At 43.7% G+C, this 26,037-nt stretch overlaps 3 protein-coding genes across 5 annotated transcripts in view; 2 read left to right on the top strand and 1 right to left on the bottom strand.

The window, feature by feature from the left end:
* Positions 1-2,437, top strand: part of NAA15 (N-alpha-acetyltransferase 15, NatA auxiliary subunit) — a 33,167-nt gene extending 30,730 nt beyond the window's left edge. Inside the window, exons 19-20 of the mRNA XM_081209213.1 lie at positions 620-717; positions 1,020-2,437. Of these exons, the coding sequence (XP_081065339.1) occupies positions 620-717; positions 1,020-1,220 (299 nt within the window). The 3' untranslated portion in view covers positions 1,221-2,437. The remainder of the gene's footprint in view (positions 1-619; positions 718-1,019) is intronic.
* Positions 2,438-3,018: 581 nt separating this feature from the next.
* Positions 3,019-10,325, top strand: RAB33B (RAB33B, member RAS oncogene family). The gene is made up of 2 exons (XM_081209221.1): positions 3,019-5,121; positions 6,433-10,325. The coding sequence occupies exons 1-2, from the start codon at positions 4,879-4,881 to the stop codon at positions 6,871-6,873; spliced, it is 684 nt and encodes a 227-aa protein (XP_081065347.1). The 5' UTR covers positions 3,019-4,878; the 3' UTR covers positions 6,874-10,325.
* A 590-nt stretch (positions 10,326-10,915) lies between these two features.
* On the bottom strand, positions 10,916-25,645 carry LOC308595256 (uncharacterized protein). 3 transcript variants are annotated; one of them, XM_081209224.1, is made up of 7 exons: positions 25,555-25,645; positions 18,141-18,392; positions 15,900-15,959; positions 13,703-13,840; positions 12,966-13,112; positions 11,972-12,032; positions 10,916-11,205 (listed from the first exon to the last, which is right to left on the bottom strand). In XM_081209224.1, the coding sequence occupies exons 2-7, from the start codon at positions 18,303-18,305 to the stop codon at positions 11,102-11,104; spliced, it is 675 nt and encodes a 224-aa protein (XP_081065350.1). In that variant the 5' UTR covers positions 18,306-18,392; positions 25,555-25,645; the 3' UTR covers positions 10,916-11,101. The 3 variants fall into 3 exon arrangements, with proteins under 3 accessions (XP_081065350.1, XP_081065348.1, XP_081065349.1); XM_081209222.1 differs by lacking the exon at positions 25,555-25,645 and adding an exon at positions 24,685-24,841; XM_081209223.1 differs by lacking the exon at positions 25,555-25,645 and adding an exon at positions 24,681-24,830.
* Positions 25,646-26,037: the final 392 nt, after the last annotated feature.

Genomic DNA, 26,037 nt, shown 5'->3' with positions numbered 1-26,037 from the left:
TAAGAAATTACAGTTAAAATGTAACCTTTCTAGGTTGTGATCTCACAATGCTGCATGCACATTTCCATATTTACAAATAGAGGCTTGGATCCTGAATTTCTCTAAACGGACAAATCCAGTTGGCAGAAGGGCACCCCAGCCCATGGAGTCCCGTGTGCTAAGTTAGGACGTAGGAAACTGTCATATACTATTGGTCCATGTAATCAGTTGCTCTGCCATTGAGTTAAAACCCTTCACCTTCAGGATCCTCCAGAACTTCTGCCACTTCAGTCAGCAGGAGCTCCTGCTCAGTTGAAAGCCATTCCATTCATAGAACACTTCAGATACAAGTCAGAGGGTTTATAGAGCAAAGTGAGAGGGAGAGTTAGTAAGCCCCTCATTTCCCATTCCATACGCCAGACCAGGATATAAGATTCCTATCTTGATCCTAAACTCATTGGCCTTGCTGCAATTACCCACATACTCAGGGCTTATTCTACCCAAAGGGCACATCTAGTTTACAAAATGGAAATGCCCACTTGCAAAAAACAGATTGGCCACATCTGAAAGTAACTTTAAGAGATCACAGCCTTTTTGTTTCAGTTTTATGATTAACGGAATGACTTCCCCTCTCTCCTAGCTGCCAAAATGGTGTATTATTTGGATTCTACTAGCCAGAAAAGAGCTGTGGAGCTGGCAACTTGCCTTGATGAATCCCTCACAAACAGAAATCTTCAGGTAAATATGTCTGATATACAGAATGATTTGTTATCTTAGCAGCAGGTGTACCTTTTCCAAATGATACAACAAACCCTTGGTTAAAATTGCTCCGCAGTTAGTGGAACTTGTAATATTTAATAAATCTCTAGGGAGCAGAAAAAGCATCCTTTTCATAGTATTCTAATGTAAGGTAAGAAACATGTAAATATTAAACATTCAAGCAAGAAAATAATATTTTAAAATAATGAAAACAGAACTAGCAGTGTGAATTGATACACAGGATCTTTTAAAAGGATTAACACTGTGTTTTCACATTTTAGACTTGTATCGAGGTATTGGAAGCATTGAATGATGGTAGCCTTGGAGACTGTAAAGAAGCAGCTGAAATGTACAGAGCAAATTGTCATAAGCTTTTCCCTTATGCTTTGGCTTTTATGCCCCCTGGATATGAAGAGGATATGAAGATCACAATTAATGGAGATATATCTGCAGAAACTGAAGAACTGGCCAATGAAATATGAACTTTTTTAAAGGAGTGGAATGATTTTGGACCGTATCTGGTGTATAATATTTTTGTCACGCACCTGCTGAATTGTTCTAACCTACACAGAATGGAAGGAGTAAAAATGGTTGCCTTCAAAGTTTTACTTTTTTTATCCTGCTGACGAGTATATAATATAAAGTAACGTATTACTGGATATAGGTGGCTCAGTTAAAAGAAAAACTAAGCACTGCTAAAATTGAAAAGTATCCTTTATCTACATACCCCATTTTAAACTAATTTATATGGAATCTGAAGGCTTAACACCCATTGGAGCAGGTGTGTGGCAGAAATATTACTTTAAATTTGTCTTGTTGAGATGACTATCTCAGACAGCAAAAATGCTGTTTTAGCACTGGATCCTTTTCACTGAGCACAAAGAGTTGTTGGGGCTTTAACATCTGACTGATTTTGATACAGAGATGATTCTACCCTTTGGAAGTATGCAATGTGAATCACTATTTGCAGACAAACCTGCAATACATATATAATGCTGTTGTAGAGACTGGGATTTAAAATATGAAGCAAAATAACGAAACATAAGGTGTTCAATTAGCTTGTTGTGTCTCCGAAATTCACTGCACGTGATCAGTTTGGTGTTCTTGCACCACAGTTTTTAAATGAAGGAACCAGTTAGAACATACTTTGTTTTTATTAAAAATTGAAAAGAAATCAACACTGCTGTTCAGGAGATGAGCATGATGACAGCATCATTTGGCTGTACATGTTAAAACTGTAATGCAAGAACCAAATGAAATTATGCACTGTGATGTGGCACCAACTCATTAAAAAGACAGCATGTATTTTTCACGTACAGTGAAAATATAAATGAACATAACTATGGCTTGAAAATTCAAAGAGTGGAACTCCTGACTTCCAATTTGTGACTGATTGAGAGACTAATTGTTTAAAACCTCAGCAGGCCTTGTTCATGTTATGCAGAAAAAAGTGCTGCAGTTTAGATACCTCTGGAACTTTTCCACAGTGTCACAGGTTTGTAATACTTGAAGCCCTACATTTCTAAGAATATATTTCTTGCTCAGTTGTTTCAGGCAAGCCCATGACTTTGTAACTTTTAACGGGCCCGAGATTTTTTTTCAATAACAGACAAGCTTCTTATTCCTGCAGTTACAGATGTAATTTCCTTTGTCAAACATAAGGTACCAAATATAATGCAATAAAATGTTTTGAAAAAGAGCTGTGTGGCTATAGAATTTGCAAACTGCTGTCGGAAGAGATGTAGTGCAAGACCAGTGTAACATGAATTACTTTTAATAGCTTTTTGTTGGTGAAATCCCACAATGCATAATGCAGCAGTGCTTGGAGACACTATTTCCCCTTCCTGCCCCTCTTCTCCAATAAAGCTAACCCACAATGGCTGCTGTTGTGAACAGTAATTTGCAACTTGGCAGTAATGGTTCCGTTCCTGGAGTTAATAGTAAACATCTCTGCAAAATACAACATCTTTATGAAGACTACAAATTTAAATGAAAACTTTTATAAGCTATGAAGTTTGGGATAAGAAATCTAAGGCACAGTGTAGAAAATGGTAAAAATAATTTGCAGTATGAGAAACTTGACAGTTGACACTTCATGGTTTTCACTGCTGTACATCTCTTTAGAGAGATCATTACTCTTTCTGTGATAAGAAAAAATGTTAAAGGAAAGTATTGACTTGTCATTCATCTAGAGCCTTCCCCTTTTGGCATATATACATCTCTGAACAAAAGAAGTTTGTCATAACTTTGTGTTAACTGTACTACAATATTTTATATTTCCAAGAAAATAATTTTGCTGTCTGCTACTGAGACACTCTGCTACATTACATTCAAACCAAGAGCTGACTATCACACCTAGTATGCAAATATTCAGTGTTATCTATCTGGAAACCTTAGTATCCTACGTGCTTGTTTTTCTTCCCCTTAACTTAGCCACTTTATTATCCAGCAACCCTTCAGGAAATACTTGCTGTAGTCATGATGTTCCATGGAAACTTCTCTAGAATTAGCCCTATTGTCTTTCAGGATGCCACATTATTTCTAGAGTGCTTTGCTAAGAGGAGATGGGCTTGGGTTAATAATTTACACCTTTCTTTTTCCTCTTCCAGTGATGGTCAAAACTCTCTTAAGTGCTGAGATCCTACAACATGGATCACTCATTTGTGGCTTTTGTTTTTAGCAAGGATAGTATGTTTCATTATAGTTACAACTGTGTGATCTTGCAGTGACATAAATTTGGGAGGTAGGTATATAGTGGGCATCATATACACATAAAAACACAGTAATCTGGCCATTACTATTTAAGCAGCACACATGCACACTTTTTGTAGTGGGTCATTAAAAAATGATCAGTGTAACCTATAGGAAGGCAAAACCAAGGCAGCCCAGAGGCATAATAATCATGCTGGTCTATTTGGAAACACATTTCACTGATTTTGGTGGTACTTGCTCCGTTGTAAGCAAGTATAGGGTAGTGTTAGGTTTTTAAAAATATATTGTCCACTTAAGCAGGCAGAGGAACCGAGCAAGGGGTGGTGCTCCATTGCACTTTGCACCCCCTGAGAAGCAAAATCAATTATGCAAAACAAGTGACGATGGACAAAGTTGCTGGGTTTTTAGAAAAAGGAATATGAGAAATTTGGAGGAGGGTTTCTGCTGAAAAGCACTGGCTCCAGCAGGAAAGTAGAGAACAATATGTAAATAGAAGCTACTGCTCAAAGGCTCATGTATTGCTCAGGATAGCTGATCTCTGCCATGAGCTGGAACTGCGGGTAAAAAATAAGACGCTGTTCCTGCATCTTTGCTAACTCTGTAGGAGGGCGTTTCAGCAGGTTGACCTGGAGTTTCCTTTTTGGCAGCTGCCCACCAGCACCGAAATTCACTCTTCTATCTACCCAGCTGTTTAAAGGCGCAAGAGCGCGGTCTACTTTTTCACCCTTTTCCAGCAATTGTGGGAGCAACAGATCTTGGCTAGGAAGAGCCCTGTTGGTCCAGTGCCCAGCCGGAAGCTGATGTTCACGGCTTTCCCCACAGCTACTGCCAGAGGCGCTGCAAGTTTTAAAGCTTGGTCTGTGGGGGGGAATTGGCTTTTCTGGGAACTTTCTGCCCATCAGTCTCGCCGGGTGACTCCCGCTTGTATATCGGGGGACGAGAGAGACAGCCAGGGGTGCGAGACGCTCTTGTACTGAGGGAGGAGACTAGCACGAGCTTAGCACTGGCGAACAATGACAGCCAGATGGCCGCTGCCGCCCGCAACCCGCCATTTAAAGACTCGTCGATAACATCCCACTTCTCGCGAGCTTTCGTGTTCACGTCGTCCCTGTTTCCCCCCGCAGAGGCGAGCGGAAACGCCCCCTTCCACGGCTTCGCCTTCTTCGCCTATCAGGCCCGACCTATCCCGCGAAAGGGGCGGAGCTGTTCCTCCTACGTGGCTTAACACGCGTGAAGCGGCAGCGGCTTCCTCAGGTGCGGAAGCGAAGCGGCTTGTCAGGGAGGGAGGAAATGAGCGCGAGCGACGGGGGCGCGCGGGCCTTTTTCGCCTCTCCGCCGCGACGCGAATCCCTCCGCCAGGTTGGGCCTGAGCGACTAATCCGCGAGTGACTCGACGCAGCGGAAGGCGCCTTCGCGGGCCCGGCGGCGATGGCGGCGGCCGAGGTGGAGTCATCGCTGGAGCTGAGCCTGTCGAGCAGCTACGCGGCGCCGGGGACGTTGCCCCCCGCGCGCTCCCGCATCTTCAAGATCATCGTCATCGGGGACTCGAACGTGGGGAAAACGTGCCTCACTTTCCGCTTTTGCGCGGGCCGCTTCCCGGAGCGCACCGAGGCCACCATCGGGGTGGATTTCCGAGAACGCGCCGTCGACATCGACGGGGAGCGCATCAAGGTGCGGAAAGCCGAGGTCAACTCCTCGGGCTGCTTTTCCCCTGCCAGGCTCAAGGGCTGTTCTGCCGGCTGCCTTGCAGCTGGCGCGTAGTAGATGCAAAGTGGCAGGGAGTCCGGGGCTGCTGCTGCTCCTTTAACAGGTGTGTGCAGAAAAGGCAGGTGCTTTGCCTCGGCAAGCGACGTCTGCTGAGATTTCCTCTGCTGCAATACTGTTATAGGTGCAGGTGGCGAAAGATTGCCGCCGGTTGGACTAGATGACCCTCGTGGTCCCTTCCACGAGGGTCATCTTACACCAGGCCACCTGGCAGGAAAGAAGTGGGCAGCTCCAGTCCTGTTGCTCATCCATGCTGCCTGGAGCTGACACACGGCCAAAAATAATGGAGGTCATTTGTTATACTTGTATCTCAGTTGCTTCCCCTGAATCAAGATTTGTGTTTGTAACAATCTGAGTGCTGTAACTTGAGGAAGCCCCCCCCCCCGAGCTTCTTCGCTGAGACCGAGGCTTGATGTTATAGTTGCACCTGTAAACATGCTGTTAGTTGCACCTCTGAACCCCTTGGTCTAACTGTTGTTCATGTGCTGAGTGCTGAACATGTATTAACATCACACAGTTTTGAAGATGTGCTCATATTTAGTCAAACCTGTGGCCTATTGCATCTCTTTATCCCAGTGTTTAAATAAGCTCACAGAAGTTTGCAAACACATAATGCTAGTTTGCTAGGGCCTTGCAGAATTCTTCATCCCGCCTCTAGCAACATGTGGTTTCTATGCTGGGTGCAGAGAAGTAGAGCTTCCATGCACCCAGTTGCATGGAATTCCTGGTTACCTTTGGGTACCAGCTAGTGCTTAAATGGAAAGTTGTGTCATCCTTATACATGTACTGTTATGTTAAGCAATGACACCTCTGCTTTTTAATTGAAATGTAAGCATGCTGATTTTTAAACCCACATAGATCCTAATTAAACTTAATACTCATGTCACAATGTGAATTTCTTGGCAAGCTCCTAATTCCTGCAATACCTCCATCTACAGTGAAAGATGCACAATTACTAATATTTAGTATAACTGTTTTTGAAAAGCTGATGCATAAAAAAGTGTTTGCAGGAAGCTTCACAGCAAAAGTTTTCATTTATGTTTTGTTGCTGTTGCTGAGATATAAAACCACTGACCTCAAAGACCCTTATGAACAGAAATCATAGCAATATAAAAGTACTGTTGAGTTAAAGTTGAAATTATGCCTTTCCACCAGCCTGAGTGAAATCATTTTTTTTTCTTGTTTCTCTCCCTTCTTTCCCCTTCTTGGTACATCTAGATTCAGCTCTGGGATACAGCAGGGCAGGAGCGATTCAGGAAGAGCATGGTACAGCACTATTACAGGAATGTACACGCAGTCGTTTTTGTATATGATATGACAAATATTGCCAGTTTCCATAGTTTGCCACTGTGGATCGAGGAATGCAAACAACACTTGCTCACCAATGATATACCCCGGATTTTGGTTGGAAATAAATGCGATCTGAGAAGTGCAATTCAGGTCCCTACAGACATGGCTCAGAAATTTGCTGACACTCATAGCATGCCACTGTTTGAAACGTCTGCTAAAAACCCTAATGACAATGATCATGTGGAAGCCATATTTATGACCCTGGCTCATAAGCTCAAGAGTCACAAGCCACTCATGCTTAGTCAGCTACCCGATAACACAATTCACCTAGAACCTGCAGTAAAACCCGCCATGCCATGTTGGTGCTAGCTCACAGTATTTTTGTAGTCATCACTTTGGTCTGTTTGCCAGTGCTTTGAGAGTATGGTGTTGGTAATGTTCCAGTTTAGTAGAAATTACATTGAATCTGCTGGGCACTTTATTGTATGTTCTCACATCTGGATGTGTGCCACTCTTATCTCTGCACTTTGTTAACTGTATCATCTAAATTACTGAAGATTTGTGGACATTAGATTTGTGAAGCTTGACTCTGGTCCCATTGAAGTAGCTTAGTTCTGAGATCTTTTCTCCACTAAAATAGAAATGTGTAGGTTAGGTCAAATCACTGATGCCTTTAGCATTCAATTTGAGCAGATCACGGTTCTATAGAAACCCAAAGAGTAGTATGACTTGATAATTTTAAGTGAATTACTTTTAGATAATTTGGTAAATTGATTTGTGAATTGTCCTTCTATCACATGTCTTAATCATGCAATGGAATGAAGACTCGACTTGAGCACAGGTGTTAAGTCACCTCTTGCCTTCATCTCATTACTTTATCTAAACTCGAGGTTAGTTAATTATGAAAGCAAGTGTAGAGCTACGGAGTTTACTTTCTGTGTAAAGTTATGTTTGATGGCCCTCATAGTTTTGTATTCTTCTTTATATGTGAGACAGAAATGACATTGGAAAAATATCCAGGGTTATCTTTTGCACAATAAAATGAAGTCATGTGAATCTCATGGAACATTGGAAATTGCATTGAAAACTGAAGCTGTAGTGGATTGTTTATTTCTGATGTAACCACAGGAGATCAGAAAGTATCCACTCAATTGTGGTATTGCTCTGGAGGCGAAACCATCAAAAGGAACGCCAGATCTTGTAGTTCAGATTCTCCCTAAATATTGTAACACTTTTTAAAAGGCTCTAACGCAATTCTAAAAATGTATCATTTATATTCATAACATTATGATATAACTTAAGGTGTATTGTTTGACTTTCATTATTAGCAGTGGTTATAACCTACACAACATACAAAATGCCAAAAGGTGAGACTTGATTGGGGTACTTTTAATACCCCAATGGAATACTATGAAGCAAATGGCCAAGGTAAAAGTCTTAGGAACGCATGGTTTCTCTTACTAAAAACAAACAGTGAATTCAAATGTAGACTGCAAATAATATAGGGGAAATCATATGCTATTCTGTGTGGTTGGCTCACTATGTTTTGCTTTTGAAATAGCATAAAGTAGGAGCAACTGAACTTCAGAATCTACAATTTGTAAAAAAACAAAAAACTACTTGTGTGCCTTAGCTATGAACACATGGAAGGGGCAGTCTATATCATCCCATAGTATCAAAAATAAAGACATAAAATATGAATGGAAGTGGCTGTTTTCCATAAGTAATATTAGCAGCTTGTTTTTAGTAACAGTTAAGAGGTCTCTTCAAATCTATTTGCAGCACAGAGTGTCTATCTAGAAAGTGTTTAGAGCTGAACTTACAAGATTTCTTGCTTGATGATTTTGTGTAGACATTTCTGCTATAATAACTGCCCTCCACCTCTGGGCAGCTCAAGCTAAAGGGTAAGGGATAGGTGGGCTTTCCTGTGTTCATTGTGTAACGTGCACTACTGGCACAAGTGCCCGATTCAGCCTTTCAGTACTGAGTAATTGACAAGTGGAGAAATCCTGGTGCCTATCTTCATCTCCTTGCACAAATATAGCTCCAGCCTTGTATATCTATTGTTGCTAATTAGGACCATCACCCATTAAAGAAAGAAATTTGAGCTTTTATTGACTAATAAAATATTAAAGCTACAAATATTGAGGAAGGGATAAAACAGTTCTGTAGAAAATGGCATAATTTGTGTGAATGACAGATAATGGGGATTGATTTTAATTATGTTTAATCTTTGTACTCTTGCTCTTCCCTCCACTTGGAAAGCTCAAGCTGCTAACAGTAACGTGTTGTTAGAATCCTGTTAGCAGTGGCTGCCACCTGGTGTTTCTTAAGTATTAAAAACAAATATTTTACAAATCAATCAATGTTAATCAACTAGGACAGCAGGAGACAACATGGTGCCCTCTAGATGTTGTGGACTACAACTGCCCTCAGTCCTAGTCAGCTTGGCCAGTGAACAGGGATGATGGTACTTGTAGTCCAAAACATCTGGAGGCTACTGCATTGGCTGTTTCGGAAGTAAGCATTACAAACCTTAGTATAAGTGAACCTTGTGTAGGAGTTGATCTTAACTCTCTTGTTCAGTACCATATCGTAACCTTTTATTTACATGTGTCCTACATTTCACATTTCGTGTTAGCTTGCATATAACTTTTGGTTACATAAAAAGGGAAAGCAATGAAATTCAAGATACCGTTACATATTATTCTAAGAGAATGGAGTATCAGTATTATAGGCTAACACTTAAAGAACAATTTACTTAATATTCCAAATCCAATTTGCTTATATCTACTGTGTGCTACTTATTAAATGTCTTACTAAGTTTTAACCTTTACTGTAATGTTATTGAAGGCAGGCATATTAGTACAATTACTGTAATTGTAATTGCCAAATACTAGGTGCTATTCTGTTGTACATTAGCATAGTGAAGTATAAAACACTAGCATTTATGTTTAGGAAAATCTATTGATTGCACCTTAATCATTAAAATGCAAGGAACACAATCCACTTGCATTGTGGGCCAAATGTGTGAGAGGATTGTGTCCAAGTTTATATAGGATTATTATTATTTTGCTTATAACCAGAAGTGACAGGGTTTTTCTTGTTTAGTTTTTCTACAACACTTGAAAAAGGGAAGTTCTTTTTACTCTGTTTTGTGTCTTTACTTTTGGTTTACACACTTTCTAGAAACCATTTATTTAATACGAAGACTCTTCAGTGATTTTTAATGAAAAAATGTTCATAAATGTGTATTTCTAAAATATTTCTCAAATATAGTTTACACTCCTCTTTAGAGAACTCACCTGTTTACTTCATTTTCTTAATCCATTTAAGTAAAAGATAGCTTTTAATGCAAATGTAATAATAATGTGTGCATTAAATAATATCCTAAAGAAAGTAAAAATAAAAACCAGGGTTCTATAATCAGAAGGAAGAGGGTGTTGAAGAATAAATCATGTGGCCACAACATATAGGACAACATCCCTGTATTGCTCCCAGGATAGGTCTGATAACTAATGTTGTATTTCACCCATAAATACTGATGCAATGGTTATTTTGAAACTGTTTAAACTGCTATAGTATAGTATAGAATTGTTCTATCTTATTATTGCAAAATAACATTGAGCATTGTCATCTTATCAGCACCAGTTACGTTGACAGTATCTTAAACAGTGTTGTTAATCCAAAATGCTTCCCCATTTAATAATGCTTTACCTACAAAATGTCAATTGTTCTTTCTAAAAGCAAAAGGAAAGATTTATTTAAATTACCACAAGTACGTGCCACTGTCTTAAACTAATAAATGCTAGCAAGTAAAATTCTGCTTTTGTCTCATTTTTCCCCACTGTAATTGCCTGTCAGTTAGAAACATTCACATTGTTATGAGTGTTGTGAAGCTTCCATGTCCTGAAAGATTCTTGCTTGCCTCAGGCAGCTATACCTAGGGCTATTTAAAAAGTGTTTTATTTCTGGAGTTATATGTGCATTTGTCTTTAAAAAATGAATCTGTGGAAGAGGACCAATGGGCAAGATTGGATATGTTCAAATTGATTTCTTTAGGCCAGATGGAGCATATGATATGAAAGGTGATGCCTCTTTAATGAAATACTAATTCCATACAAAACACAATCCATAAATTCTAACAGGGGGCATTGGTGAAATCATTGGAGAAGAGTGCATTGGCTAATATTCACAGTATTTATCGGCCCACGCTTTGCTTTCTGTGCTAGCAGTGAAATCAGTTATCACACGGAATCTTACGATTTCTGCACACCATTCCCATTTGAACAAGCAAATTTGCATTTGGAAAACTCATTTGCCCATGACAATTTTTCTGGTTCAAAGGATGCTTGCTATTATTGAAGATTCTATTACACAGCAGGAGTCAAATAAACACCATGGGGCTAAATTAAAATTTATGAAAATAGAATTAAGTTTATTAACTGTACAGAAAATAGGTCACCAGTCTTGAAATTCTGAGGATCTCTTCAGAGTGGTCAGTCATTTCTTAACTTTTAAGAATTGTACAAACGTCTCATCAACATTCTTAAGTTATAAAGAGCTTTAAAAAAACTTATTCTCATAGAATTTATATTTAAGTCATCCTGATATACGGAGGTGGTTTGGGCATATCATCATCAGCTTCCATATCTAAATCTGAAAGTTTTACAGGAGAATTAAAAATTGTATCCACTTGACCTAGAATAGAAAACACACAGAGTGAGCATAAGTAGCTGCAGGAAGCAAACTTTGCCTTGATTACGTGTGCTGGTTACATGCAGACTAGACCGCTGTAATACACTGGTTATACATGGGGCTGCCTTTGAAAATGGTTTAGAAACTTCCACTGGTGCAGAAGGTAGCTGCCCAGATTCTTGCAGGGATCAGGCATTGGGAACACATAATACCCATATTTTACCAAATGCATTATCTGCCAATTCATTTCTGGGCCCCATTTAAAGGACTGGTTTTGACACTTAACCTAGCCCTAGACAATGCAGGGCTTTATTTGAAGGACAGCCTGCGCTCTCAGAAATCTGCCCAGGCTTCAGAGGCCTGGCTTGGTCCACCATCAATATCTATTATTGTGGGCACCAATGACACAGATTTTTCTGTCTTCCTCCCTAGAAATATTACCAGGGTTTCTTTATTGTCTTTTAATTTTTTCTGTTCTAACCCACTATTGATTAAAAGAGCTACGTTGGGTTTTACAGTTCAATATTAATAAGAATAAATTAAACTAAAACCAGCAGTAAAGTAATGTGCTGGATTTTATTTTTAACCACTCCTGCCTAGTTTTTGTAATTGTAGTTAGATTGCTTTTATGGAAATGGCTTTTAATTTTTATGATTTTAAATAATATTTATATAGCCCAAATGTCTTCCTTACATATTCATTATTTGACTTACATATTTAGTAAATCTGAAATTAATTTTCAAGTAAAACAGTGAGAACACCTACATACCAGATGGAATGCAAACTAATTCTGCAATTTGTAGCTGGTCTTCATTAGATTCTAGCCTTTCCTAAGAATGAGAGCATGAGATTGTTAAATAGGTTCACCTGAGAATAGCACTGATCTTAGAATGTGCAGTCTTCGAGACAAACACAGTTTCATTTTGTAATTTGGTTAACCAAAAGTAATTGTAATGGTATAATAATGAACAAGACTAAAAGTAAAAAGTTCTGCAGTTTAAGAAAAAGAAGCTATTCATCATATAATGCCCACCACAGTTTACCGTATTTTCCTTTACAAAAGTATTTCTTAAATTTTTGCAGCTACCATTATCATAATTAAGAGATTTATTTCAAACCATTCACATTCAATAACCCTGATAATAAGCTGAACAAACATATCTATCTAAGAGATGCATAAATATGGCAGTTATCAAACAATGAGAGGTCATCCTTAGAAGTGGTAAATGCTACATAATTGGCAAACCTTAAACACAAGGGGTAGTTTTCACTCAGGGTACACTGACTGAAATTAATGGAACTTATTTAGTCATATTCATTAATTTCAAAGGATCTACTCTGAATTAAACTTAGCTGAATACCACCCATAGAACTGTGAACCTAGTAAAAAACATTTTATGCACACATCTGTCAAGAAAAACATGCAGAAGGGGCAGTTATATACAATTTATACCCCACTCCTTAGGAAGTGCACAGAAGCTTATATAAGGATGCCAGTTATTTACCATCAAAGCACTGATGAGGTTCATAGCTGTTTAGTGTATACAGTGTGTCCACAAATCATTTGTTTCCAAATGACAATTCAAAAAATTAGTTTTGTGGGCATTTTGGGCTTAACTAGTTGAAGGGGAGGGGGGGGTTAAGGAAATATGGCAACTTCATATCAAACTGTCCATAAATGTTTTTACAGAATCCCAAAAGGCATTCCTTCCCAGTACAAAACAAGTAAACCCACCATATTTAATGGCAATGTTGCTACTTACAAGTCCAGTGACACTGTCATAGCATGAACAACATGGAAGACTTCGGCAACTCAAATAAGCAATAATCAGCACAATAAAAGCACTGAAAAGCGATGTAATCAGAAGTGTGATGTTGGTTCCTTCTACAAGTTTACCAAGCACAAATGCCTGCAACACAGAAAATGAGCACACACACCCTTTATCCAAAAAATGCAATTCAACCCTAGGAGTGGTGTGGGTATTGTTTTTAAAGCGCCTGGAAATTCTCTTTTTTTTGTATTTTAATTATTTTACATGAAAAGGAATGACAAGTGAAAAACAACAATAACTAGTAACTGATAAATAGTTGAGCAACCACATATATGATCTATACATGTATACAAACTGATGGTGTCAATTAATATCCTCAAATTGGGTGGATAAAATGAAAGTAATATATAAAAGGCAGACCAAACCCTGATCTGCCCCCAGTGTCTGTGCCAGTAGGAGGCATCCTTTACTATGGAACGCCAAACAATACCTGCCATAAAAGGCATTTCAGGACCAAGAAGGGGGTGGTTGAGCCATCCAATGATTTTGCCTCTGCTGTGCTGGCCTGGACCTTGTTCAGTAAAGAAACTCACAGAGTGATTTTCTTGCACCATCTTCTGCCCCAAACTGATGTGAGTGACAGCCTTTGGGTGTGCTAGTTACTCTGTCACTCCTAAACTGTGTGCAATGTATTCAAAAGGGCAGAAACTGGATAGTTTGATACTTACAACAGCTGGGTGATGATAAGAGGACACATCGTCAAACTCTTCATATTTTTCACCATACTCTAATGTTATAGACGTATAGATGATTACAAGTAGCGTGACAAAGCAGGAAAATACAGAAGCAATTATCATTGCATTCACCTGTACAAAAGGTATGGGGATAGAGAAGACCAGAGTTAAATTTGGGCTTCAAGTCAAAGGATGAAAAATAGTTCCACATATGCCTCTTATGCAATCTTTGTACACAACAGTAATTTATTTTCCAGAGTGACTTTGGAGGAACGTGCATTCACAATACAATGTCCAAAGTGTGGGTATGAATCAGTGAAAATCAAACCTTTCCTTTCCTAATTACACCTTCCCGCTGCCCCCCGAGCCTGTGGGGCTGGCGGTGGGAGGAAGCGCTGCTTTCCCCCACCGCCAGCCTCAAAGACCAGACTCTCCTGGCTTCAGCAAAAGCAATGCGAAGCCTCCGGAGCGCAGGTTTCAGAGGCTTCGCGTTGCTGTCGCTGAAGCCAGGGAGCCTGCATTCGCTCCATAGGACACACACACATTTCCCCTTAATTTTTGGAGGGAAAAAGGTGCGTCCTATAGAGCGAAAAATACGGTAAATACCGTAAATGGAAATCAACATATTTAACTGTGTTATATTTCATCCTGTGTTTTTAGGGAGTATGTGAAGGTGTTTGCTGTTTTAAGCCCATTCCCACACATGCCTTTCTTGGAAGCAAGATCCATTTAAATGTATGAGACTTTCTTAGAAGCAGTAAAGAAAAAAAAAAGAAAGCCAGAAAGAATACATTTGAACAAAAAGTACTGAGCAAAGATACCTGTGGATTTGGGCAATCAACAGAAGGGATGTTACCAAGGCAGCCAAGAAACCAGATAGGTAGAAACCGTTCAGATTTTCTAGGAAAGCAGCATAGTGGATCAAAATAAGTGGGGAATGTTGTGCTGCATTCATTAGAAAGAGATTGGCTGACCCAGCTGCTGGTTTGCTCTGTTCCGCTTCTGAGTGAGCAAAGGACCCCTCCAGGAATCACACAAAATCGCACAATTTGACATTACCATCTAGTCTAGATTTGAGAAGGTGATGGTGACCAGTTGCAGCAGAAAAAAGATGGTCAGCTGCCGTGCTTTTCCAGCAGGTTTTAGGCTTAACTAAGACCCATTTCTACTTCAGCCATTGGACTCATCACCCAAGGTCAGTTAATGCTCAAAGTACGGATGATGTGCATGGATCTTTTAAACATCCATGTCTGGGAACTCCAATTATGGGTGTTTAAAAACATGCCCAAAAACAACCATTGTGCTTGCTATGTAAAGGGCCAAAGGTGGAAGAGGTGGTTAGGAATTTTATTCCTTCCCCTTTAACATAAATAATAATATTATATATGTATAGATAAAATTTGTGCCGTGTATTCTAAAACATGTATATTCTTACCTTTCAACTGTAATGTGTTACTGCAATCCAGCCATTTGGAGCAACACAGAATGACTGATGAATTTAGAGACAGACTGAAGAAATTTTGAACTGCTGTTAAAGTGAGACCTTTAATCTGTTGTGGATTTTAAACTCTAAACCCAAAAATCATACATGTATGATCACTTTAATTGTTGCCTATGATGTATATCTCCAAACACTTCAGGGCAGAGATTAAAGTTTGTTGTTGCTTTTTGTTGGCATCCATCTGTCTCGAGGGCAATGGAGTGTGCCTTCGGGGGGTGAAGTCAAACCACTGTGCAGCACCAAAGTGACCTCCCAGGGGTGCAAGCCTGGGCAGTGTGTATGGGGGTCCTGGGCTACCCATATGATAAGAACCTCCATCTCGGCCTTGTTGATGTGGTCCCAAAGAAAAGTAGAGCAATATGTTTGGTACCAGCTTGGCTGCAGGAGTTGCTGGAAGGAGGCATACAAGGTGCCATCGAACCATCTTAGGGACTCCACTCCAGATTTTTGTAGGGTTTACTCTTTAGCCTCCCCCCCCAAAAAAAATATACCCTGCAAGGCAGCAGAGGTTTAGAATCAGAGTTTTCCTTCTCCTAGATGGGCTACCTTCCCGCGTTGATGAGCCCCATCTGCTCCTCAGACGTGAAGTAAAAGTTATGTAAATAAAAGGTTTATGTATTTATCACTTATAGAAAGTCAGCTGTATGATTTGTCCCCATCCACTTTAAACAAAATACAATAGAAACATACCAAAACAGGATTCTTTCTCAGTGAAGAAAACAAAGCCATAATTCCAGGAATAGCCATAAACTACAAAACAAAAGGTAAAGGGGATTAAGCTGGAGGGGGGGTGCCCAACTTTAGCATATAAAAAGAAGTGAAAAAACATTAACTTCAGGAAGATTAAAACAAAATAGAGGTTTTATTTTAGAGTTTTAACTGATTTTTACCTTTTTGTTACATCCTTGTAAACCACTTAGATATGATTGTAGTTAAGCAGTGTATAAATATAAATAAATACACTGGTTGGAAAGTGGTTTCTAAGACACCAGCTCCTGATCAACAACCAGCAGATCTATGAAGCACAAAGGCTGAACGTGGTTTATTCCATAATAAGTAAACATCTTTCCTTTAGGCACGATTTCAGAGAAGGTCATTTTGACACCAGAAAGGGAATGTAATTGTTCAGCTGGCTGTTAAACGTGGGCTCAAGATTCTTGGTCAATTTCACCAGATGCTTTTTCTTATACAGGTGAAAATGTGATTGACACATAAGGATAGTAAAGTAATTGACAGCTATCAGATCACTAGCCCGCCATGCTAGAAGGGCAAGGAGTTGGGTATGTGAAACACACAAAGGAGGAATATTAGACGTGCACCTTTCAAAGTGTAAATCATACTTTCACCCATTGCATTTCTAACATTAGTTTGGGATCCAAGAAAATAAAAAGTAAAAAAATTATTATAGCAAAGTGATTGTACCATAGTAAAATGATGCCACTAAATTATTCGAAGTCACTACTAACAGTCCCAGCTGCTTCTTGCTTGTAGCATCACCACCACAGCTCCCATGTACCACTCCAAAATAGTGTTTGTAATTACTACAGTCAGCTAGTAGAATCAGAACAATTCAGCTTCTGCAATGCAATTTTCTCCCAGAAATCACTCACTTTTCTCAGTCCTATTCTCCCCTCCTGAAGTAAAGCAGAGGTCCTACAAGTATCATCCACTCTCCCAATTAGCCCCACCCACTCAAAACACCAGCTTCAGCTATGGGTGCCCCCTCCTTTCAACTTCACTAGCTAAATGAAATCTCCATGTTCAAAAGCAATATATTTCTGAATATCAAATGTAGAAAACAAACATGTCCCCCTCGTAAGTTCCTGCAGGCAAAAATGTAAGACAGGGCCTTCTTGTCATCAGCCCCACAATTATGGAATTTCTTCTAACTCACAATTTGAGTTTTCAGCCCCAGGTGAAGAATCACTTATTTGCCCAGGTTTTTGGAGGCATCTACTACACTGTTGATTTGGATTTCTATTGGTTTTAATGTAACCTGCTTAGGGATTGCCTTGGCATTGAAGAACAGGTGGGAAATAGTTTGAATACAGAAACAGAAAAAACTTCCCATTGGCATTTGACTGGCCGCAGCTGGAAATGGAGCGCTGGAGAAGATGGAGATAAGCAACTAGCTTAAGACCACAAGCCATATGAAGTGCAAACACCATAAATCAATTCCCCCTTCCAGTTAATTTACCTCCAAAAAACATTAAATTCTCCTATGTTTCCCAGGAGAAAGAAAAGTCCTCATTCCTCTCTCACCCAGACCAGTCCAGAGCATTCCTTCTGTGAGCCTGATCCTCAGCTCCCCCACTTCCAAATTAAGGAGATGCAAGTCAGAAATCAAAGGCAGCTGCAGTCACACTTGCCCTCTAGGGCCAGGCTTCCTCAACCTCAGCCTTCCAGATGTTTTTGGCCTCCAACTCCCATGATCCCTAGCTAGCAGGACCAGTGGTCAGGGATGATGGGAATTGTAGTCTCGAAACATCTGGAGGGCCGAGGTTGAGGAAGTCTGCTCTAGGCTCTTACCACAAAACAACTAGGCCAGGACTCAGGGACGGCCCAAGGTGTTTCAGCACCTGAGACGAAATGTCCTGCTGTCACCCCTGCAATGGGGGCGGGACTCTTTAAGTGCTTCTTCTCAGCAACAGGGGTCTCCCAGCAGCTGGGCAAAGCCCCACCATGCTGTCCAGCAGAGTGGGGAGATCTGCTGGCTTGTGGAATATAGAACCACAAGTTCTCTAGAACAGTGAACAAATTCCCTGTATTATACCAAATTGTACAACCCTCCCTGCTGTACTTCCGACATCTACTGAATACTTTTTTTTTTTTGAAGCAGGCATTTCAATTGAAGTTTGATTTTATAGCCTTATAGTTTATACATCGTTAATAAAAAGGGGTGGGGTGGGGGGTAGAATTTATATAGCTTACCACTCCAGCCCAGATGGGTATCCTAGATTTGCTCAGTGCTGAGTCCCTTCTGAAAGCACCATCGATTAATCCACCGATGATACAAACTGTAGCACAAGCTATCTGGAGGAGCCCCAACAGAACCATACTTTTCTGATTGAAGATGAAATATCTGTAGCGATCCATTTCAGCTAATCCACCAATTGCCACGTCTATTCAAACTGGGAAGAAGCACGGAGGTTGTTCCAGAGAAGGCTGCCCTTGTGGCTTTTCCTGAACAGAAGATGCAAAAAAACTCATAAGCACTTCAACAAGCATCATCTGACAAATTGTTCACATGCCATTCCATTAATAGTATGGACAATCTTCCAATATCCAGACGCATTAAGCTTTGGATTCTCTGCGTATGGAGAGAGCTGGATATCTTTATCCAGTAAATATGTAATTAGAAAACATAAACAAAAACTTAAATGGGCTGGGATGGTGGCATTTTTAAAAAAACAAAGACATCTTTATATCTTTAGGAGATCCCTATATTTGATATCAATATAGAAAACATGGAACTTTCAGGTTTAAAATATACTGATGCAAAATTCAAATAGTTCATTTGTACCCTGTTTCCAAATAACAAAAGACACAAGCAAACAAAATTCCAAATAATACAGATTTCTTCCATTATATGCAATAGATATCACCAGGAAAATACGTACATTAGAGCTTTCAAAAATGAGAGAATCTGCATATACAAGACTGTCAAGAAGAAATAGATCTGTGCTTGCTGTGTGTTTGAGCCTTCCACCACAGTTTTGCTCTAGAGCAGTGTTTCCCAACCTTTTTTGGGCAAAGGCACACTTGTTTGATGAAAAAAATCTCGAGGCACACCACCATTACAGCCCCGTGACGTCAGCGCGCAGCGTCACTTGAGCTCCTTCTCCTGCTCGTTCAGGGCCGCAGTGGCGTAGCGTGGGTTGTCAGCACCCGGGGCAATGCAAGTAATTTGCGCCCCCTAACCCGTGGATTTGCGCCCCCTAACACTAACCCCCAGATGTTGCGCCCGGTGTGGCCGGCCCCCCCTGCACCCCCCACGCTAGGCCACTGATCCATAGCTAAAAGCAGAAGTCGACAAATGTGTCCTGTTTTTTGCTCTTCAAAATATGGCAACCCGAAGACCCCCAGGGACCGTCCAACCAGCCTAGGAAGTGTGCTCTGGTCGCGGGGGAGGAGACACGAGGCATTGCCATCCACACCTGGAATTGAGGAGGAGCTGGAAAGGTCCTTTGGTTTCACACCCAGGACCCATTTTTTCTCTCTTCTTTTGAGAAAGGGGTGGGAAACGGGATTTGGAGGGCGCATGTGTGCGCGTAGCTGAGCTCCAGTTGCTCTGGGCATTTCTGGACAGCGCCGGTAGCGTCTCTCCTAACCCCTCCCCACCCCGGTCTCCAGCCCCCCCCCCGCCCAAAGGCTTCCCTCTACCTGGCCAAAGTTCCACCCGAAGCTGGAGATGCGGTTCGCGCTGCCCACGAAGAGGACGCCGAACTCGGAGAGGACGTATTCCTTGCGCTCAGCGCAGCTAGCCGCTCAGGGGCCCGGGGCGGCGCGCGCGTCCTGCAGCCAGGGGCGAGTGCCATGGGGGCGAGCCATGGCAGGGCGCGCTGCGTGGAGCCTCGCTGCAGCCTCCCCCTCAGCTGTAGGGAGGCTGAGGCGGTGGGCAGAGGCCAGAGCGGAGCTTGTGGGCAGTTCGCCCGCAGATGCATGGCTCAGGCACGCTGCAGGCGCCGAGGTGTGGCGCCCAGTGCCCCCCGCCTCGCCTAGCTACCAGTGGCATAGGAAGGGGTCTGCGGTGGGTGCGGGGCTGAAAGGACAGACAAGGCTCCAGCAACCACCCCCACCGCCAAGTCCGCCGGTCCTGCAATCCCTTGCACGCTGACTTGGAAGTACAGTGGTACCTCGGGTTACATACGCTTCAGGTTACAGACTCTGCTAACCCAGAAATAGTACCTCGGGAGGGGCAGAGAGCTGCGAGTGCGCCCCCCGCAGATGTTGCGCCCGGTGCGGCCGGCCCCCCCTGCACCCCCCATGCTACGCCACTGCAGGGCCGGGTCGCCGCCGTGAGGGAAGGGCGCCGGGGTGCTGCTGCTGCTGCTGCTGCTGCCGCCGCTCCCGGCAGGCATGGGCCCAGCTGAGGCGGCGGCGGCTGTTGTGGTGGTGGCGGCGATAGCGGGCGGAGGAGGGGGCGGCGGCGGGGCCGAGGTGGCCGGCGGCGGCGGGGGAGGCGGCGGCGGGTGGAGCAGGAGGGTGGCCGAGGCCGGTGAGGGAGTAGGGTTGCCCGGGGCTTGAGGAGCCGTCGCCGGGAGTTGCTGCTGCTGTTGTTGCTGCTGCTGCCCGGACATGCCGGCCTCCTCCTCGTCCGCTGTCTCGCGCTCCTCCCTTTTGCGCGCGCTGCCCCGCCGCCGCCCCATTGGCCGGGTCCTGTCAGCTGATCCTGTGTTATTTCCTGTGTGTGTGTGTGAGGGGAGAATGGAGAGAGAAACCTCGGCACCACCACCGCGGAGCCGCCCCCGGCTCGACGCAGATCCTCGCCGCCGCCGCCCCGCCTCTCGCCGCCCGACTTGCCCGCCTCCCTCCCACGGCACACCAGGCAATCTCTCGCGGCACACTAGTGTGCCGCGGAACACCGGTTGGGAAACACTGCTCTAGAGAATGGCTGGAAACAGATTTGCAGCTGAAAGGTCAGAGAGCACTGTGAGTTGGCTGAAGAATCTTGAAGTACAGACTCTCTTGGGAGATTTGATGTAAGATAATGGATAATGCTATGAAAGAGTACCTGTTTGCCTTCATTTCTGCTTTGCTTTTAGCTTTGTAAATAAGCTAAATATTATGAGGGCACCCTCCAGAGCTCTCGTGTCCCAACAAACCCAGACACTGTAGCTGTATCCTTGATACTTTTTTGTGGGATAACCAATCTCATATAACCGACATGCTTAAGTCTAATTACCGTATTTTTCGCACCATAGGGCACACCGGACCATAGGGCGCACCCAGTTTTTAGGGGGGGAATTCAAGAAAAAAAATCTCCCCCCCCCCGCAGCCCCAAAGAGCAGCGTACAGGCTGCACACAACCTCTCCCTGCCGGAGGGGTTGCGTGCAGCTATGGGTCAAGCCAAGGCAGCGAGCGGGATGGATCCCGCTCGCTGTTTTGGCTTCCCCTAGCCCCGTGCAGCCTCTCCCTCCCGGGAGAGGCTGCGTGGGGCTAAAGAATCCATAGCCCCGTGCAGCCTCTCCTTGGCAGAGGGGTTGCGCGCAGCTATGGAGGAAGCCAAGGCAGCGAGCGGGATGGATCCCGCTCGCTGTTTTGGCTTCCCCTTTAGCCCCGTGCTGCCTCTCCTTGGCGGAGGGGCTGCACAGGGCTTTCCTGGCTTTACTGGGAGGTGGGGGGATTCCCTCACCTCTCCCAAAAGCCCGCAGAAGCCGTGCAAACCCTTTAAAGAGATCGCGGCTTCTCCTGGCTTTCCTGGGAGGTGGGGGGATTCCCTCACCTCTCGCAAAAGCCTGCAGAAGCCGTGCAACCCCTTTAAAGGGATCGCAGCTTCTCCTGGCTTTTGTGAGAGGTGAGGAAATTCCCCCACTTCCCGCAAAACCGGCAGAAGCCGCGCGCCTTTTAAAAGGGCTGCACGGCTTCTCCTGGCTTTCCTGGGAGGCGGGGGGATTCCCCCGCCTCCCGCAAAACCGGCAGAAGCCGCGCGCCTTTTAAAAGGGCTGCACGGCTTCTCCTGGCTTTCCTGGGAGGCGGGGGGATTCCCCCGCCTCCCGCAAAACCGGCAGAAGCCGCGCGCCTTTTAAAAGGGCTGCACGGCTTCTCCTGGCTTTCCTGGGAGGCGGGGGGATTCCCCCACCTCCCGCAAAACCGGCAGAAGCCACGCGCCCTTTAAAAGGGCTGCACGGCTTCTCCTGGCTTTCCTGGGAGGCGGGGGGATTCCCCCACCTCCCGCAAAACCGGCAGAAGCCACGCGCCTTTTAAAAGGGCTGCACGGCTTCTCCTGGCTTTCCTGGGAGGCGGGGGGATTCCCCCACCTCCCGCAAAACCGGCAGAAGCCGCGCACCCTTTAAAAGGGCTGCACGGCTTCTCCTGGCTTTCCTGGGAGGTGGGAGGATTCCCCCACCTCCCGCAAAACCGGCAGAAGCCGCGCGCACTTCTAGGGCTGCACGGCTTCTCCTGGCTTTTCTGGGAGGCGGGGGGATTCCCTCACCTCTCGCAAAAGCCCGCAGAAGCCGCGCAATCCCTTTAAAGAGATCGCGGCTTCTCCTGGCTTTTCTGGGAGTTGGGAGAAGGGACTGATGCCGCCAGTCAGTCCCTTCTCCCTCCTGTTGAAAAGCCCGCAAGACCTCACGGAGCTTGTGTGCGGCTCTTGGGGGCTTTTCCCGCCTGCCTCCCCCCTGCATTCGTTCCATAGGACGCACACACATTTTCCCTTGCTTTTAGGAGGGAAAAAGTGCGTCCTATGGTGCGAAAAATACGGTAATGCATGGAGGGCTTAGCTCACCTTGGAAGCGACTAGGTAATCAAACTTTTGTTTCCCTGTAGTATACTTAAGAAGCACACCATGTGAAGAGCTTGCGCTGGTCCCGATCAACCACATGGCTCTTACAAGACACTTATATTCACATATCAATAATTTAGGAACTTTCACCACTGCAACTAAGCCAAGTTTTACTGCCTGTGCAACCTTTTCTGAATGCTGTATGGAAAAGCACATGAATCTGACCTTTGGAGAGTTTGTAAGTAAACCATTTTAACTTACCAAACATGTGGTCGTTTTCTATGCTAGGAGAAGAGGGGCATTTTAGAACTTCCAAATTCCTATTTTAAAGGTTTAACAGCCTATATTTCCATGTTTTACTTAGAAGCATATTTTGTTATTTTAAATCTGCTGGGGTTCTCTTACCAAAGAGTATTTGCCCTAAACTTTATCTTGGCATCCAGGAATTCTCCATTCACATACCTATTTTTTCCTTGCACCAACCACTTCTCACCACGCAGCAGTGGTGCAGTTAGATAAAGTCTTGTCCTAAGGGCACCATTGCAACTCTGGGAAGTGGGGTGCCATTATCAATTTTGAGGAATAGTCCTTGATCTAAGGAAAGCAAAGCAGCTGTACTTCTCTTCCTGCTCCCGCCCCATACAAGTGAGCTACTGGCAATGGAAATATCTGTTAGTCTGTTGCAGGAAACACAAGAGCCTTCTGGCACCTTAAGTATTACCTAATTGACGGGACGCGGGTGGCGCTGTGGGTAAAACCTCAGTGCCTAGGACTTGCCGATCGTATGGTTGGCGGTTCAAATCCCCGCGGCGGGGTGAGCTCCTGTCGTTCGGTCCCAGCTCCTGCCCACCTAGCAGTTCGAAAGCACCCCTAAGTGCAAGTAGGTTAATAGGGACCGCTTTATAGCGGGAAGGTAAATGGCGTTTCCGTGTGCTGTGCTGGTGCTGGCTCGCCAGAGCAGCTTCGTCACACTGGCCACATGACCCGGAAGTGTCTGCGGACAGCGCTGGCCCCCGGCCTCTTAAGTGAGATGGGCGCACAACCCTAGAGTCGGACACGACTGGCCCGTACGGGCAGGGGTACCTTTACCTTTTTTAATTGACGAAGAAGACCAATTTCCCCACATGTGGCTTGAATTGAAACAATGGGCTTTTATTCTCCTTCAAGTGTCAATTAAAGCAAACATTATGGCACAACTAACTTGTCATAAGGACTGCTTTGTATCTAACCATTTTATGTATGTTTCCAGCATTAATCCTGTCATAGTGTGTATTTTTTGCCATTTCATTTCCCATTTTAACCTGTCTTACAGTTTTCCCTCATCCGCCAAGCAAGTATATAAAATTATACCTATTCCTGCCAATTTAGGAGAACATGCATCTGATGAAGTGGACTCAGGTCTGCAAAAGCTTGGACCATAATATATCCATCCAAGTTGCCACAAGACTTGTTTTGGCACTGGGATGTGAAACTTGCCACGAGAAAGGGGAGCTCCACACTCAAAGGATTGTGTGTTGCATAATAGGAAACACTGTTGTTGCTGATCTCTCTTACAGAAAGTCCCCACCACCACCATCAAAAGCTAAGTTTGTGAACAATCCTTCAGTTTTTTTGTTTTTAAAGTGTTTAGATATTTCAGAGTCTACAGCTGCAGAGTTATTTGTTATGGAAAGTGGGAAGTGGAATAATCTAAGAAAGTTCTGTGTGTGATTGCAAAAGGAGGGGGAAAGTCAGTGGACTTTAAACACTTCATGCAGGAGAAGCAGATGAGAAGCGGGAAGGAGCACTTAAATTTCAGGTGCACAGGAAGGGCAATTTATCAAAGCGGAATTCAACTCGTTTGCTCTCTTTGGAAAGTACCTGGCTGCCTAACCTCAGCTCCCTCCGTCTCTCCCTCTCTCCCTCGGGCCATGAAGAGGAAGTTGGAGAAAGAGGAGACTTGAGCAGTTTGCACCTCAGGGCAACCACAGAGGAAGGAAAGCAAAACATACGCAATCCCAGAGTAGAAGAGAAAGGCACTTACTTACCTCAGCCAGCTTTACCTCTTCCTCTTTATGAGAGACCCCTAGACAGGTGCGCTGGGGTGGGGATGAGTCACCCAGGGGCTGGCTCTGTCTTGAAAGCCCCATGCAGTTCTCACTGCAGCCTGCCCCACCCCTCTGTTGTCTCAACCAGCCCAACCCTCTGCAGGTGACAACCTTCCTTGTTGCCTCCCCGCTGCATGTTTTAACTCCTCATGTGCCGCCCTGTGGAAGTACTGGCTCCTCAAACAACCTAGGTTGATGGAGGGCACTTGGGAAGTTCCCCAAAGATTGCTTTTAACCTCTCTCTGTGTGTGTTGTTAAACATACTACCTTGCTGGATAGTAAATTCTTATAATCTTACAATTTTGTGTCAGTTTATATAGACCTGGGTTACCATAGCCACACCCCTTTGCTTCATATTTCAGCCTCATCTCTATCTATAGAAGATAAATGAAAGTGAGATGGGATGGATAATAATAATAATTTATTATTTATACCCCACCCATCTGGCTGGATTTCCCCAGCCACTCTGGGTGGCTTCCAACAAAATATTAAAATACTGTAATGCATCAAACATTAAAAGCTTCCCTAAACAGGGCTGCCTTCCAATGTCTTCTAAAAGTCTGGTAGTTGTTGTTCACTTTGACATCTGGTGGGAGGGTGTTCCACAGGGAGGGCGCCACTACCGAGAAGGCCCTCTGCCTAGTTCCCTGTAACTTGACTTCTCGCAGTGAAGGAACCGCCAGAAGGCCCTCAGCACTAGACCTCAGTGTCCGGGTAGAATGATGGGGGTGGAGATGATCCTTCAGATATACTGGATGGGCCATATAAATATAATTGGTAAAGAGAGAAGAGCCTGTTTATCTCTGTTACCTGAGAGATTTCTTCAGTAAACAGTTACGTTACTCATGTGCATGCCTTATGGGTCAAGATGAACCAGGAGAGAGGTTTGCTTAACTGTTTCTGTCTCAGTCAATTTGTCTGTTCAAAATCAACCAGAAATAGCCAAGTGCTATTTTGCATGGATTTAAATGAAAGGGTGGGCTGGGGGGAGGGGAAGAGAGAGATTATAATGGCCGCTCACCCTTCTCAGGTGGGTGGCGGTTGCAGACCTTTGCCCCACCCACCGTCCCCACTTGTCGGCTGGCTATTAAGGAATTCTCTGGCCACCAGAAAGTCAAGATAAAATGGGCCAATTAGAGGCCCTGCTAGAGGGGCAAAATAACACAATTGTGTACTTCTGCCCTTATGACCAAACAGAGAAAAAACCCCTACGAACCCCCCCCCCCAAAAAGAGCAAAAGGCAACCATGCTGGCCCATTAAGAAATCTCCAAAATCCATGAGTCAAAAAGGAG

This window comes from Podarcis bocagei (genome assembly GCF_964188305.1).
Source record: "Podarcis bocagei genome assembly, chromosome: 9".
Lineage (NCBI taxonomy): Eukaryota > Metazoa > Chordata > Lepidosauria > Squamata > Lacertidae > Podarcis > Podarcis bocagei.
The sequence above is the reverse complement of the archived record's forward strand: the minus strand, read 5'-3'. Positions and strand labels throughout refer to the sequence as shown.

What these genes read in the sequence shown, in the direction of transcription:
- LOC308595256 (XM_081209224.1), bottom strand. Translation starts at nt 18,305, where the DNA reads ATGGATCGCTACAGATATTTCATCTTCAATCAGAAAAGTATGGTTCTG. An exon ending in TGAGAAAGAATCCTGTTTTG is followed by an intron (nt 13,841 to 15,899) that starts GTATGTTTCTAT and finishes CCTTTTGTACAG; the next exon opens with GTGAATGCAATGATAATTGC. An exon ending in CTTATCATCACCCAGCTGTT is followed by an intron (nt 13,113 to 13,702) that starts GTAAGTATCAAA and finishes TCTGTGTTGCAG; the next exon opens with GCATTTGTGCTTGGTAAACT.
- RAB33B (XM_081209221.1), top strand. Translation starts at nt 4,879, where the DNA reads ATGGCGGCGGCCGAGGTGGAGTCATCGCTGGAGCTGAGCCTGTCGAGC. An exon ending in TCGACGGGGAGCGCATCAAG is followed by an intron (nt 5,122 to 6,432) that starts GTGCGGAAAGCC and finishes TGGTACATCTAG; the next exon opens with ATTCAGCTCTGGGATACAGC.